The sequence below is a fragment of the Chroicocephalus ridibundus genome, chromosome 6 (assembly GCF_963924245.1).
Source record: "Chroicocephalus ridibundus chromosome 6, bChrRid1.1, whole genome shotgun sequence".
Taxonomy (NCBI): Eukaryota; Metazoa; Chordata; class Aves; order Charadriiformes; family Laridae; genus Chroicocephalus; species Chroicocephalus ridibundus.
The window spans coordinates 71,973,723-71,986,986 of NC_086289.1; the positions used below are offsets into that span (position 1 = coordinate 71,973,723).

General features: G+C 43.5%; 1 protein-coding gene across 1 annotated transcript in view; it reads right to left on the reverse strand.

Annotated features, from left to right (window-relative positions):
- Window positions 1–13,264, reverse strand: part of SPATA16 (spermatogenesis associated 16) — a 104,961-nt gene that overhangs the window by 10,399 nt on the left and 81,298 nt on the right. Inside the window, 1 exon segment of the mRNA XM_063339872.1 lies at window positions 9,573–9,656. Within this exon segment, the coding sequence (XP_063195942.1) occupies window positions 9,573–9,656 (84 nt within the window).

Below are 13,264 nucleotides of genomic sequence, written 5' to 3' on the forward strand. Positions count from 1 at the left end.
TTATTCTCGGGGAAAATCAGCTGAAGGAGTGAGGTTGTGCGTGCCTTTCCTCAGTGCCACGCGCCCAGGCGTTTTCATTCTGACACGGAGCAAGAAGGTGAAAAGCATCATTAGTGCACCAGAAGTACCGGGATGGACTATAAGTCAATTAGTCTGCTCTGAATTTTAGTTCTGACTTTGCTGGGAGAAGAAAATGATCTGTGGTCCGTGTGGATACTGGGGCGATCAGCTCGTTCTTAACCAAAATGGTTTTACATCGTTCTCTAAGGTTGGGCAGAATCTGTAAATACTTATGCTTTTGGTACACTGATGTAACGAGGTTTGTGTCTGCAATGAAAACACAGCGCTCTTTGGGTAACAGGCAGCGCAACAGGATTAGCTGGAGGGATGGGCTGCAGAGGGTCTCATCAGGTGAGGAAAAATATGGTTTCCCTTTGGCTTAGGATTTGCTTCAAACCTCCAGGAGTTTTTGAAATGACATGACATGGATCCACGCGAAGATAAGGAACACTGCAGGCCTCGCTTGGAGCATATAAAAGTATTTCTAACCCTGCCCTTTTGTACGTGTTGTCCAGTGATGGATAAAGGGGAGAGACTCGCTGCTGTGAGCGCCGAGTCCCGCTCTCGGATGCCATCCTGATGGATTCGCTGGCAGTGTGGAGGGATATATACGCACCGCTTGCTGGCTGCAGCTGAATTACAATCACCGAAAGATTTCAGTGTAAGGGACCTCTGGAGGTCATCTAGACCAACCTCCTCCTCAAAGCAGGGCTTTGTGGGAAGCTCATATCTCCTTTTCTGAAGCACGTACTGCATTTCTGGTAATGCCCTATCAGTCACTGCTGAACTTGCCTGGATGCATCTCGTTTTGCCCTGGAATAGCACAATGCAAGTATATTCTTTGCCCTTCCTATGCGCTCATCGGGATAAGACATCCCACATACGGTTCCTAATTGCGTGATGTGTACCAGCTACGATGAGGGAGCACTGCGATACTATCCATCATTCAGCCTGGTTTTGTCCAAGTCCTGATGGGCCACAGATGTCATGAAACTTGTCAACCTTTGCTGCAAGGGGGCCGTTCCAAGGAACAGATGTCCGTGTCCGATGGCTTACTGATGGTCCAAAGGAAGCTTTGTGGCTTATCCAAAAATGGGGGAGCTATTCTCATCACAAACTAACTTGAAAGCACACGTCATTTTTAGAAGAATGGCCTGAATCTGAGTAGAAATGCAAAATATCGGTTATAGTATCTGCTGAAGAGTTAAGAGTGAAATGAGAGAGAGCCAGGATCCCACAAGGAAAATATCAGGTAGGAAAATGACTTTGTCTAGGAAAAAAATGTAGATGGATAGGCAGCAAGCAGACTCTGTATACTGTAAAATCGCAAGAGTATGTGGATCTCCTGGATCCATGTGTATGCATTCTCTATAATGCCTAAAAATTCAAACTTCCTAAATCCCAATGCAAATGGGGGGAGTCAGCCTCAAATAGCAAACAGGTGCTTTTGAAAATATTTGCAGGAGCTATAAATAACATGTAAGAGCTAAGAGGGTCTTCTGGCACACAGGATCTATTTTTTTATTGCTTGGGAGCTATTAGTAACAGGAGGCAAATGAGCCGCCTTTAAACATGAAGTGCCTCTCAGCATTTTCCTTTGTCTCTTAGAGCTACTTGCTAAAGCACTCTTTGGATTGAGTATAACCAAAGGAGCAGTACTTGAAGGGCCTACGAGAAAGTAGGGATGGCTATATAGAGGAAGGAGGAAAAGCTGAACAAGTGCTTGAGAAAAGCTAGTGATATTTGAATAAAAACAAAACCCCAATCTATACCTTCCGTTAAGGTTTGTTAGAACCAAGGCTGCTCGGCATCTGGAAAAAAAGAAAACCATGATTTTACTGTTTGTGTGTTAAGCGAAGTGCATTTGAGCTGCTCTGGTTGCTTTTGGAAGGGAGCGGGTTGCACAGCAGCTCATGATCCGAACCGCCACGGGCAGGCCAAAGTCATTTCCCTACATTTGTTTGGCGATGGAGCCCAACTGACTGCACAACTCTTGCCTTGGACCTGCTTCTAGAAATGTTCATAGCTTCAGATGCCGATGCCAAAGATAAATATGTTGTCCCTCGTGCTCCATTTCTGTGTTTTCCGTGCCTCTTTTGTACGCGCTGCCTGTCTTTAAAGGAAGAAGTCTGACAGACGGCACCGCTGTGCGTTTCCATCATAAAGGAATGATTTCAGTGAAAGGCGGAAAACCAGTGTTGGCCAGTAGGTTCTTAGCACACCAGCAAAGCTCCAATGCTAAAAGCAGGTGGAGGGAAGAGTACTTGCTGATGAGGAGCTGAATAAAAAATAATATTGATGCTGGTAATGAATTACATTTATTAACTACCTCGCAACTCAGATGGTCCTTTTGTACTTCGTAGGCCCTCCTGAAATCACTGTCCGGCGCAGTGTTTACTATGAGCAGTCTTGTTGACTCGTGCTATTATTCACAGCTGTAACAATACCTGGTAGCAAGTGTTTATGGGGCTGGAGACCTTCTCTGGTGGAGGGCAGCGGGTAAACAGGCTGCTCGCTCATGACTGACAGCATGATTAGCAAGGGCTGGCGAAATGTTTATCTAAATCCTTACGTGGGGATTGTTAATGCCCATAATTGCCCGTGATTTAACTGCCAGGCAGCCACAAGCAGCTACATTATTCCAATGTTTAGGACATTTACTGCTCGGTTGCTAGATTTGCTGTTATTTAAAATTATTCCAGTGACTTATCGCACCTTATAGCTTGGTGGAATAGACCAAAGCCTTTCTCATAACAAAATACTCTTTCCCAATAGCATTAGCAGTGTTTTGCTGCAGCTGTGATGGTCTAAGAATGATGGGTCTAGATCATATCTGTTATTAGACCAACTGATTTAGCTCGGAAAAGCCATGCTTTTATGTACAGAAACTTTCCTTCTGGTGTGGAACAGCCAACTTGAAACTTCCCGCATCTGCTTCAGACTTGAAAAAAACCACCTATGCCCAAAAGCTTGCTGTTTCTTAGAGTCACGGCCTCTTTTTTTATACTGTAGTGCTGGTCTAGCTGTGATCAAGAGGTATAGTTGTTCAGTGTGGGGTCACTAAATAGCTCAGCTTTATATTAGATACTGGTGTTTGGAGGATGGGAAATGGGCAGGATGCAATCGCTTCTTCCAGTGTAGCTGAGGGCCATGTAGGCATCTTGCTGGGGTATCTTTTCTTCTCTTGTGTGAGAGACACAAAGAACCGGAGACTCACAAGGGCAGGAACTGATTTTTAGGAACTAGAAGTATTGATAACTCCTGAAATCCCATTGTCACCTCTCTCTCACACAAAGAGCTCTGCGAATGCTGTCACGCCTTTATTGTCCCAATAGCGAGGCTGAATTTACTAATGGGACTCTTTGGTTGTCTACATTTCTTTTGTACCACCTCAGATTCAGTGGGGCAGATCCCATTTGCTGCTCACGCGCTTCCTCTGCCTGGACTGAAAAATTCACTTGGTTTCAGGTTAGAAACCTCTGCCGTAGCTGCTTCTTGTTCTGCTCAAGGCTGTTGCTGATTCTGAGTGAATCCTTTCCTGAATGTCTTGATATGTTTTCTCTAATCTTACCATGAAGCCAATTGTTGGTCAACTCTTAACAAAAATTTTTGCCTTTCTACCTGGTTGCTCTGCTCTTCGTTTCCTTCACTCTTATTCTACCTGAATCAGCGCCACCAACACTATTTTCCTTTTGCATTTGCACTTTTCTGACTTCATTACACATTGGACTTCCACTCCTGTTCCAGAAAACGTGCTTTTCCTATCCTTTCCCATCCTTTGCTTCCCGCTCCCTTTACGCGATGGATCCATGCATGCGTGAAAGACGCGGCTGCGTCACGGCCCTGAGGTGAGAACAGACCAGGAACCACTTCTCTTAGTTCAGGAGTAGCCAAGCTGACTCAAGAGAGTGCACGAAAACGCAACAACTTTTGAAGCCCGCATGCTCTGAGAGCGAGCGCGGCTCCCGGTGGCTGCGTCGTGGGCTTGGATGACTTTACGAGACGTTACAAAGTCATATACATCAAATAACTGTCGTAGTGGCCAACTTAATAGTATTCAGCAACACGTCCACTTGCCATTGACATACTATGAATCTCCCTCCTTGCTCCTCTGGCTGACCAAAACCTCACAAGTCTATGGCCCTTTTCCATGGCTTGATTTTCAATTAAGAGATAATGTCAGTGGAAGAGCACAGTTCATCAGATAGTGTTCCCCTGATGTTGCAGAAGGCAGAGATGTAGTAAGCAGAGGTCAACTACTGAAAAAATCTGTGTGCCTGGCTGAAAGATTATATAATACGTTAGGCTAATTTTACTTCATTTCATATTCACATATATTAGTGCAGCTTTTGTTATATGCTTATCCTTATGTAAGTTACATCTGTTCTTTTATTCACTCATCCATGTTTTCTCTGCTTTCAGATTTATGAAACAGGCATTCCACTGAGCTCAGCAAATGATGGGCATAATAACTTATCTAAATTGCAAAGTATGTGATGCCCTTGAGGTAAACTCAGATGCGAAGGTTTTATGAAGTGTCTCACATGTGGAAGTGCAGGAAAGTGTTTATTTGCCAACTCCTGTCTATCCTTTGGCTGTTCAAGAGATGGCAAGAGGATCCTATGAAACTGCTATGAAAGCCTAGGGGCTAAATGGAGAAGCAGAACTACATTATTATCTTCACAGGGGAAGCAGAGCTGTACTGGCACTCGCGCTTATTTGGCTCTCCTCTCTTTGGATGTCAAAAGTTTCTGGTTGATAGACTTTAAAGTATCTATTTATTTAATGAAATGCCTCTCGCTGTAACAATGTTGTGAGGCTTTATTAATGACTTTATTCTTGTGAGATAGGAAAGTAATCTCTTGTAATTTCTTTATTTTTTCCTCTTACAAGACTGCAGAGAAACAAGGGCTCTGTAGAGGAAAGGAGGAGCCCTCCTGCTGTTTGATGTATCTGAGATACTCTAAACCGCTCTCTGCCTGTCTGTATCTGCTCTGGAGTCCTGCCGTGGCCATGCAGACACCTGGATCCTTGAGTTACTAAGGGCCAGGCTTTACCCCTCGTCCCAGCATTGACGTTCACAGCAGATGCCACTTGTGTCACATGTAATGTTGTCAGCAAAGAAACTAGTCAAGGATGGCCAGACCTGGCTATTACGGTGGTGCCTCCATTGGCTTGAGACCCAGTGGCTGGACCGGGTCTCGTGGGGCTGAGTCAAATTACCAGGTTAGTTCCCCTCAATCTCTCTTGAAAGTTTCCTTCAGAGGTCATCGCTCAACCCGCTGGGCTGTCAGTCGTCTTAAAATAATAATTTGAATTACGAGGTGAATTTACACTTTGAAGTCCAGTAAGAAAAATACATTTCTAACTCTGTTCACCAGTGAAGAGTCAAGGCTCTTTAAAAGAGGGGCTTTGATGCTCTTTCCCTTGGCGTTTCCTATTGACTACTTTAGGAAGGCTTCCCCTTCCTAAGCGGGGGCTTCAGAAAAGTCTGTTCTTGTGAAATGCTGGTGGTGTTATATTGAAGTACCTTCACGACTCATCCTATAACACAATTTGGACAGATCCAGTAACTACAAAAAATATTCCTAGACCCTCGTAAGGTGCCTCGAGGCCTCTGTAAGCCCAGCAGTCTGGCCACCAGCAAGTTCAGTTTGGGAATTTCTGATGACTATAAAAAGAAGGAGGGCAGTAAAAATATTTTCAGGAATGCCCACGTTCCAGAAGCAGACTGGGACTCAGTCCCTCGTTAATTGCTTGAAAGGTCGTAGACCCAGGTGTCTGGTTCCCCAAATCGCTAATAAAAAGCTCACATTTTATTCGGGGGACTGCAAGGAAAAAGTGTCGGTAAAATCCTGGAGAATAGGGATTTTGTGAGACTGACCCAGCCCATTTTTCCTGCCTCCGAGGCATTCTTTAGGGATATCTAGTACGTGGGTAAAGCCTCCGTAGGAGGATGTTTCTTAATCTCCCAAGGTAGAATTGTAGAATCATAGAATTGTTGAGGTTGGAAGAGACCTTTAAGATCATTGAGTCCAACTCTGGGCTCTCCCGGGTCAGCTCTGCTGTGGCTGGAGAGTCTGTAGCCTGGTGGTACCGAGAGGCGTCTTCCGCGCACTGATGTTTTCCTTTCTCTAGCTAATTACAAGGTCATTTTTCATTTCTTTGTATTTAAAGCTTCCAAAAATAATTAGCCCATTTGATGAATTAGTTCCCTTAAAAACATACATTTGTAAGTGAATTGGATGAGCAGCGCAGCACCAAAAAACACTTGAAGCGACACATATATTACCTCTTTGTCAGTCCTGTAAATTCAAAATTGCCCAGATTAATTTCAGACTAATTTGATAAGCCCTCCACTGTGACAAAAGGAGAAGTGTTTGGGTGTCAGGCTTTGTGCCCTCCTACGTTAGGTTTCAGCCTGAATGAATTTTTTTTTTTTTTTTTATGGCCGACTCCAGAATATAAAACTCTGAAAACAGTGGTTTGTAATGGCAATTCTGACAGACCCTTTAACCGTTTGGAAAATAGGCATGGCTATAATTCCCCTGCATTAGAGAAAAACGTTGAGTGCTTTCATTAGGTGCAACAGCTGTTTCTATTGCAAAAGCCGAACTTCATTGGTGGTAGCGGAGCTGTCAGCTTTCCAGAGTTTGGCATTTATAGCCGATTGTATAAACTCCTTTTATGTTCCTTTTCGCTTTCCAATATATGTAAATTAATTCAATAGCAAAAATACAAATAACTACCTCGTAACTAGATCTGCGTGGAGGTTCTTTGTAGGCTTCTACAGCCAGCGTCACGCAACGAGCGAACAGAGGAATACTGAACTTTTCGGAATGGTTCTAGCACAAGTGACGTGCCGTAATCCACACCACAGCAATTTTTAATCAGCAGATTTAATCCTCCTTCTTAGTAACGTATCAGAGTTCTTTAACCTAGTGTAACATTCTTAATGAGAGCTGATTTGAAAACAGGCAACAAAAACAAACGACCAAAAAGACCTCCTAAGCTCCCTGAGTGTTTTCCCGTCTCCTCTACTGAAAGTGATTTTTTTTTTTTTTTTCTTCCCCCAAGAACATGCTGAATACGCTGAAATTAAATTTTGGGAAAAAGTAAAGTAGAAAAGAAATATTTGATGATGTTTTTCACGTCTTCGTTCTCCTATAATATAGACAAATATTTTTGTATTATGAAACAAATAACTTCAGGTTCCGCTTGGAACCAGACGCCTCGAATCAAATAGTCATTTGGGTTGTCAAAAACGAATTGTTGTGAAACTATGTTCAGAATGCAAACAAATTTTGAAGCGACAAATTTTAAAATGGCAGAGAGCGGATTTTCAGGGGTTCGGTACATTTTATTCACGAATATTGAATTATGCACAGATTGATGTGGCACAATATGGGATACCAGTCCATTTTTAAACGTTAGCCTGATTTCCATTAAGACTATACTGAAAGTAAAAGTATCCAGAGAAATATAAAGGATCTACATACATATGTAGGAATGCACTGAAAGAAAATACTGTGTTTTACTGAATTTTACAATGAAATATTAGCCAGTGTCTGTTGAAATACGTGGAAATCGAACTTTTAATGAGCCTTTAATAAATATTTAGATACCTGTGTACTTGGCCTGACTTTCAGCCCTGATCCTTTCCCAACACTCTCTGAACTGTTTTTGTTCAGAGTTGGGAAAATCAGGCTGGATGTTCAAACAGCTAACTGTGGATTAAAATCCTGGCTTTTGGAAAAACTTTGGAAAACTCTCTTTGGTATTTAAGCCTATTGTCTGCTAATGGGAAGGGTAAGTGCTAGGGAGGTACAGGGACTAGGCTCTTTGCGAACATATCATTGACTCTTTACATTCATCTCTTTATCAATGGTTATTATATTTGGCAGGAACTATGTATGTAATTGTGTAAATATATCATAACTGCATGTTATATGTGGCGTTTGAGTTGCAAAAGACTCTTGTGTGATCTGTAGGTAGAGACTATCCTGATGCGATGTAAAAGCAGTATGAATATTTATCCTGTGTTTTGCATCACGAACGTTTGAAAGAGATGAACCCCAGTCTGGCTATAATTTCGGGCATTTCGGCTTTGGTTACTTTCTGAAAACTTTCTGCACTTGGAAAACTTTATTATGAGCCAGTGATCTGACAGCCAACCGAGGCAATACACCTACACAGGCTTTCTCTCGGAGGAGGCGCCTTCTGAAATTTTAATTCAAATCACTTGGAAATATGGACTCTGGAAATACCTTGACCCCCCACCCCGGTGGTTTGTGTCGGAGATGTCTGTCCTGTTTGCTTCTCCTGGTCACACTGGCTCTGTGCAGCCAGGGTTTGGGTTTTCAGTATCTTCCCTGAGATATATCCGTAAACAGTTCTAGATTTTTAGGCAACACTTTTACACTGAAAGGATTATTAAGCATTGGAACAGGCTGCCTGGGGAAGGGGCTGAGGCACCATCCCTGGAGGTATTTAAAAGCCGGGCAGACGTGGTGCTTGGAGACATAGCTGAGTGATGGTTTTTGTCAGAGTCAGGTTGATGGTTGGACTCGGTGATCTGAAAGGTCCCTTCCAACCCAGGCCATGCTGTGATAAACCCTACATCCCAAAGAGGGACAACTTCAAATCCCACCAGTACAGAAACTCAACCCCTTTGTTCTCCAGCCTCCCACCGCAGTCCCAACCCAGAGCGAGCGTGTGTCCGTCTGGGATCTGACGGAGCCCTGAGACGTAGGCTAAGACCGATGCTCCGAACCATTGACAACATTTTCCCTTCCTGGTGATGTGTCGCCAGCCTTTTCCTCGGAAGTGGCTGGATGTCAGCGGTGTTGAATGCCCAGAGCTGTGATTTGCTCTGGTTTGAAAGACTTTGTAAAAATGTAAGAGACTCCTGTTACATCCCAGCCTGACCTATTATTCATTGTGTCGGGTCAGGTTCATCTGTACAGAGAACCAACGCAAAACCCCCGGCATTTCACAAATCCGTTAAGAATTAAATTGACCGGTTGCTGTGCAGAGACTCCAGAAAGGCATTTACATGTCTTTTTACCTCTCGCTTCACCAAAGCCTCATTTGAGCCTCGCTGAGGGACCTAATTTGTTGGGTTGAATTTTACTCCCTAACAACTCCCCCCTCACCCCGCCCCAACCCAATTAGCACAGTACCCCATATGACAAAGATGGAAGAGAAGTATAATTATCGGCTAAAAATAAGCTATTCAGTTGTTTTTTGGGTTTGTGTTTGTTTTTTTTTTTTTTTTTTTTTTTTTTTGCATTAGATAACCACATGAGGCTGTTAACATGGACAAAGATCAACCATAGGAGGTAAAGCAAATAATAAATATGTAATTGTGGCTAGTGCCTGAGCACTAGCGGAGCTCGAGGCACACAAATGGCACCTACTTTCTTTTCTACCTTTTGAACAGATGTGACTCAGGTGGACATTTACTCCCCAAGGAACAATATACTCTCCTGCCCTTTGCTGCAGGTTTTTACCTTCTCAATTTCATTCCACACACGTCCTTTATCACTACTTCTTCCTTCAAGGGTGTCCATGGCATCTGCCATTAGCGACTGCAGCTGTGGCACCAAGATAAAAATTATCAGTGTGGAATTCACACAGAAATAACTTCTCTAAATACACAGATTAAAACCTAATTAAAAAATCATTTGTACGCTGATGATTTTATTACTCATCTTTCACACAATGAGCACTGCCACCTCATCTTTGCTTCAGCCATTACATTGTATTATTGTGGGCATAAAATGCTTAACAATGGGGAAAAAATCCTTTGGAAAATTTGTATTTAAGCCTATACGTTTTAATGCAGTAAATGTTTATACTTAGCAAAGGAAGACTCGGGTTGTAAAGAATAAAGGCTCCATATTTCATTCTTTAGCTGTCTGGGATATTCTGTCGTACATGAATGCTTTTTAGTATTTTCTCCCAAGGCTAATGTATCATAATTTAAGGCAGCATGTAAAACCTCACAAGAGGACAACAATAAAGCCGAGATGCTTTTACTGAAGCTGGAAGTATCTAGCTCATTTTCCCTGCTTTTACTATCCCTTTTCTCTGGCAAGCTCTCCCTTCTCCCCATCATTCAGCATAACGGAGCATAAAAACAAGGCTGACAATTTCTAGTGTAAACTATAAAAAGAAGCTGTAGGAAAATACTCGCTAATCAGTCCTTAGTGTTAGAGGGAAGGCTAAAATTCCGGGTTAGTTGTAGCATTGCCTCAACGCGGTACGTTTCCAGGTCCCTTATAGTATTGCCTCACCCTGCGCCCTTCCCAAACACTTGAAAATGTTTCGATTGCTCTTAATTCAGTGACCGAGGGACAAGGTTTGGATCCAGGGTGTCCTCCCGTCAGCGGCCATGCGCATGGGTTTTTAGGAACAAACTGGGAGAAACCTGTGTTTAATTCCTGTGATATCGCTGCGCTCTATTAGGCCTGTTAAAAAAAATGTTCAGCTGGTTAAAGTGAACTCCAACAATAGTCTGTGGTGTCTTTCCCCAAATCCATTACTCGTTAGGAGTCTGTACAGACGGGTCGGTATAAGCATAAGCATTTGTAGAGAAATCGTCTCTTCTTTCTGTACCTGGCCAGGCAGCAGTCTAATATGAGTACATGAGGTGCTGGAACTTAAAACTCCAGTGTTTACACTCGTCTGGGCAAGGTATAAAAATGCTGCCTTGATATTGGAGGAGCAGATCTGTATTCCCTCAAGTTCACCTTCCCATTCAGGTTTTTGAAGTTAATATTCTTTGTGTCCCGCCACTGGAAAAAGGATGCAGGAATCTTCTTTTTGAATCTCGAAATAAATTTGCGACGGTCGGTTCCAGCCTGCTTTCTCTGTGCTGGTGCAGCCGTTAAGTTGAACCTTATTGGTCCAAACTTTTGATGAAATTTTTTTTTTTTTTAAAAGTCATGCATCAGTATTCATGAAAAACAAAACTGCAAATTTCTGCCTCTGACTTTAATGCAAGAAGAGTCGAGAACCTGTCAGAAATTTTCCATCAGAATACTTTTATGACAGATAATCTCCTTCTATGAATCCGGAATAGACACAGCCCAGAGATTAAGGGTATTAAGGGCAGAAGGGGCAAAGCGCAGATCCTGCGTCAAACCAGGCAGAGGGGGAACCGGTCAGGGGAAGGGGAGGATTTCTCCATCGCTTTTCTTGGAGCAGGGACCAGGACATCGCTCTGCCGCCCCCAGGGGCCTGCTCCAACAGCCCAAGCGGGCTGGAGACTTCGCTGCTTTGGGCAAGAAGTTCAAACAAGAAAACTCGCCAATTAAAGTTTCACCGATATCGATGCAGCCCGGTGAAAAGCATCCAGCGCGAGCTCTGGTTTTGATTTTTGCCACCCAAAGTTTTTCTTGATTTTTGCCACCCGAAGTCTCTCACTGGCTCTACTGGCAGACAAAAGGTGCACGCTGCAAGAGCAGACAGTTGGCCAACCGCAGTAATTCTCCCAAAGCTCATCTTTTTTGGAAAATCCCCTCCCCAAGGAAAAATGCTGCCTTTTTAAAAAGAACTTGTCCTCATTTGGTTTTAAATTGAAATGGATTTCTGCTTTTTTAACAAGCTTTCATCTTGATCTATGATGTACAAATATGGTGATATTGAAATCAAAAACCTTGGAAAGGCTTTCTTCAGGGTTTTTCCCCGCTTATATTCAACTATTCCAGCTAACTGAAATCTTTATTTTCCCAAGGCCTATAAATAAATACTGATCTAAAAAGGCCTCAGTTGAGGGTCTCCCTTCCGTGGATTAGGACTCTATTTACGTAGTTACAGGAAGGCATTTACACAGAAGACTTTATAACTGAAAAAGCCTATGGGATCCTGGCTGCAGCAGTGCAAATTGCGCTATTATAAATTCCGTGTGTTTTAAACTTTGTACAACTCATGCTGTATGTGACAATAAACATCTTTGGCATCTTTAGCATTTTCTAACTCACGCGTTTAACTGCCTTGCTCGGTCATAAGCCCTTATCTTGGTTTTACCAATGTAAAGTCAGAATGACCTCACGAGGAGTTGCTTTACGTTTTTATTAGTTCCAGTGAGATTAGAATTTGGCCAGCTCAGTTTTCTTCATGGAAAAATTTAGATATCTCTTAGCAATGTTGCTGAAGCGCGTGGAGTCAGGATGGGTGCTGTTATTCTGACCCCGTGGGCATGGAAGGGCTGGCTCTGGAGCATCCATTGAGAGCTGCTGAATTACACCAGTACAGCCCAGTCTGAAACCAGCGAAGGTTTCGTCCTGCCTGGACCCCAGCGAAACGAGGAGGGTGACAGGCAGGCTGAGAAAGTGAGGATCTTTCACCGGGTGGTTTGGGCGTGCAGAGCCAACGCCGGGCAGCGATGTTCTCTGCTCCGTGGGGTAGGGAAGCGGTCCCTGCTGGCGTGAGGAGCCCGTGCCACCAGGAAAGGTAAAGCCCATTAATCACTCCCTGGTGGAGCCACTCGGCAAGTCGTTGCTTGCGGTCTTGTGCCTTAACGCTGTGGTGCCTGAAGTTTACTAAAATCCTCAAGCTACAAAGCACCCCATCCTCCGTTTGCACACGCAGACTACAGATATATTTTACAGCAGGATGACGGGACAAAGAAAAATAAATGAATGCCGAATTAATACATTTTAATGCTCTGGACAGGGTAGCTGGTAGGGATTTTTCCGCCTTTATTCTTTTAAAAATCATTTTTACCTTGGGCTCAGAAAACAAAGCATATGTGTTTTGTTGAAAGATTTACAATCCGCCACTTAAATCTGCCAGCATGGACCCGCGTTCTGCCCAGTCCTGCCCCTGAGAGACTGAGGACCTTTGTCTTGGGTGGCCTAGAGCCTCCTCAAAAAAGCTTTCCAGGGAGGTCAGGCTTATGATTACTCCATGAGAAGATACAGGCAGCAGCGTAATAGCCTGTGCCTGACGTGTGATGTACCGAAAATACTGTCCCCTGGAGAAAAACCCGTCACTGAAATATGTACCAATAACTCAGGACCCTTTAGTCAGCCTTGAAATGCGGGCCCGCTGCAGTTTAATACGAGGAAACTTGCATCAAAAGGAGAATGTCTTTTAATAACACAGTTTCTTTGCAATGTCGTTTCCCCTTATCTCGCGCCCAGACTTCAAAGTCTGGCAGCCACCTCCCGCCGTCGCGGGCCGCTGCTCGTCTTCC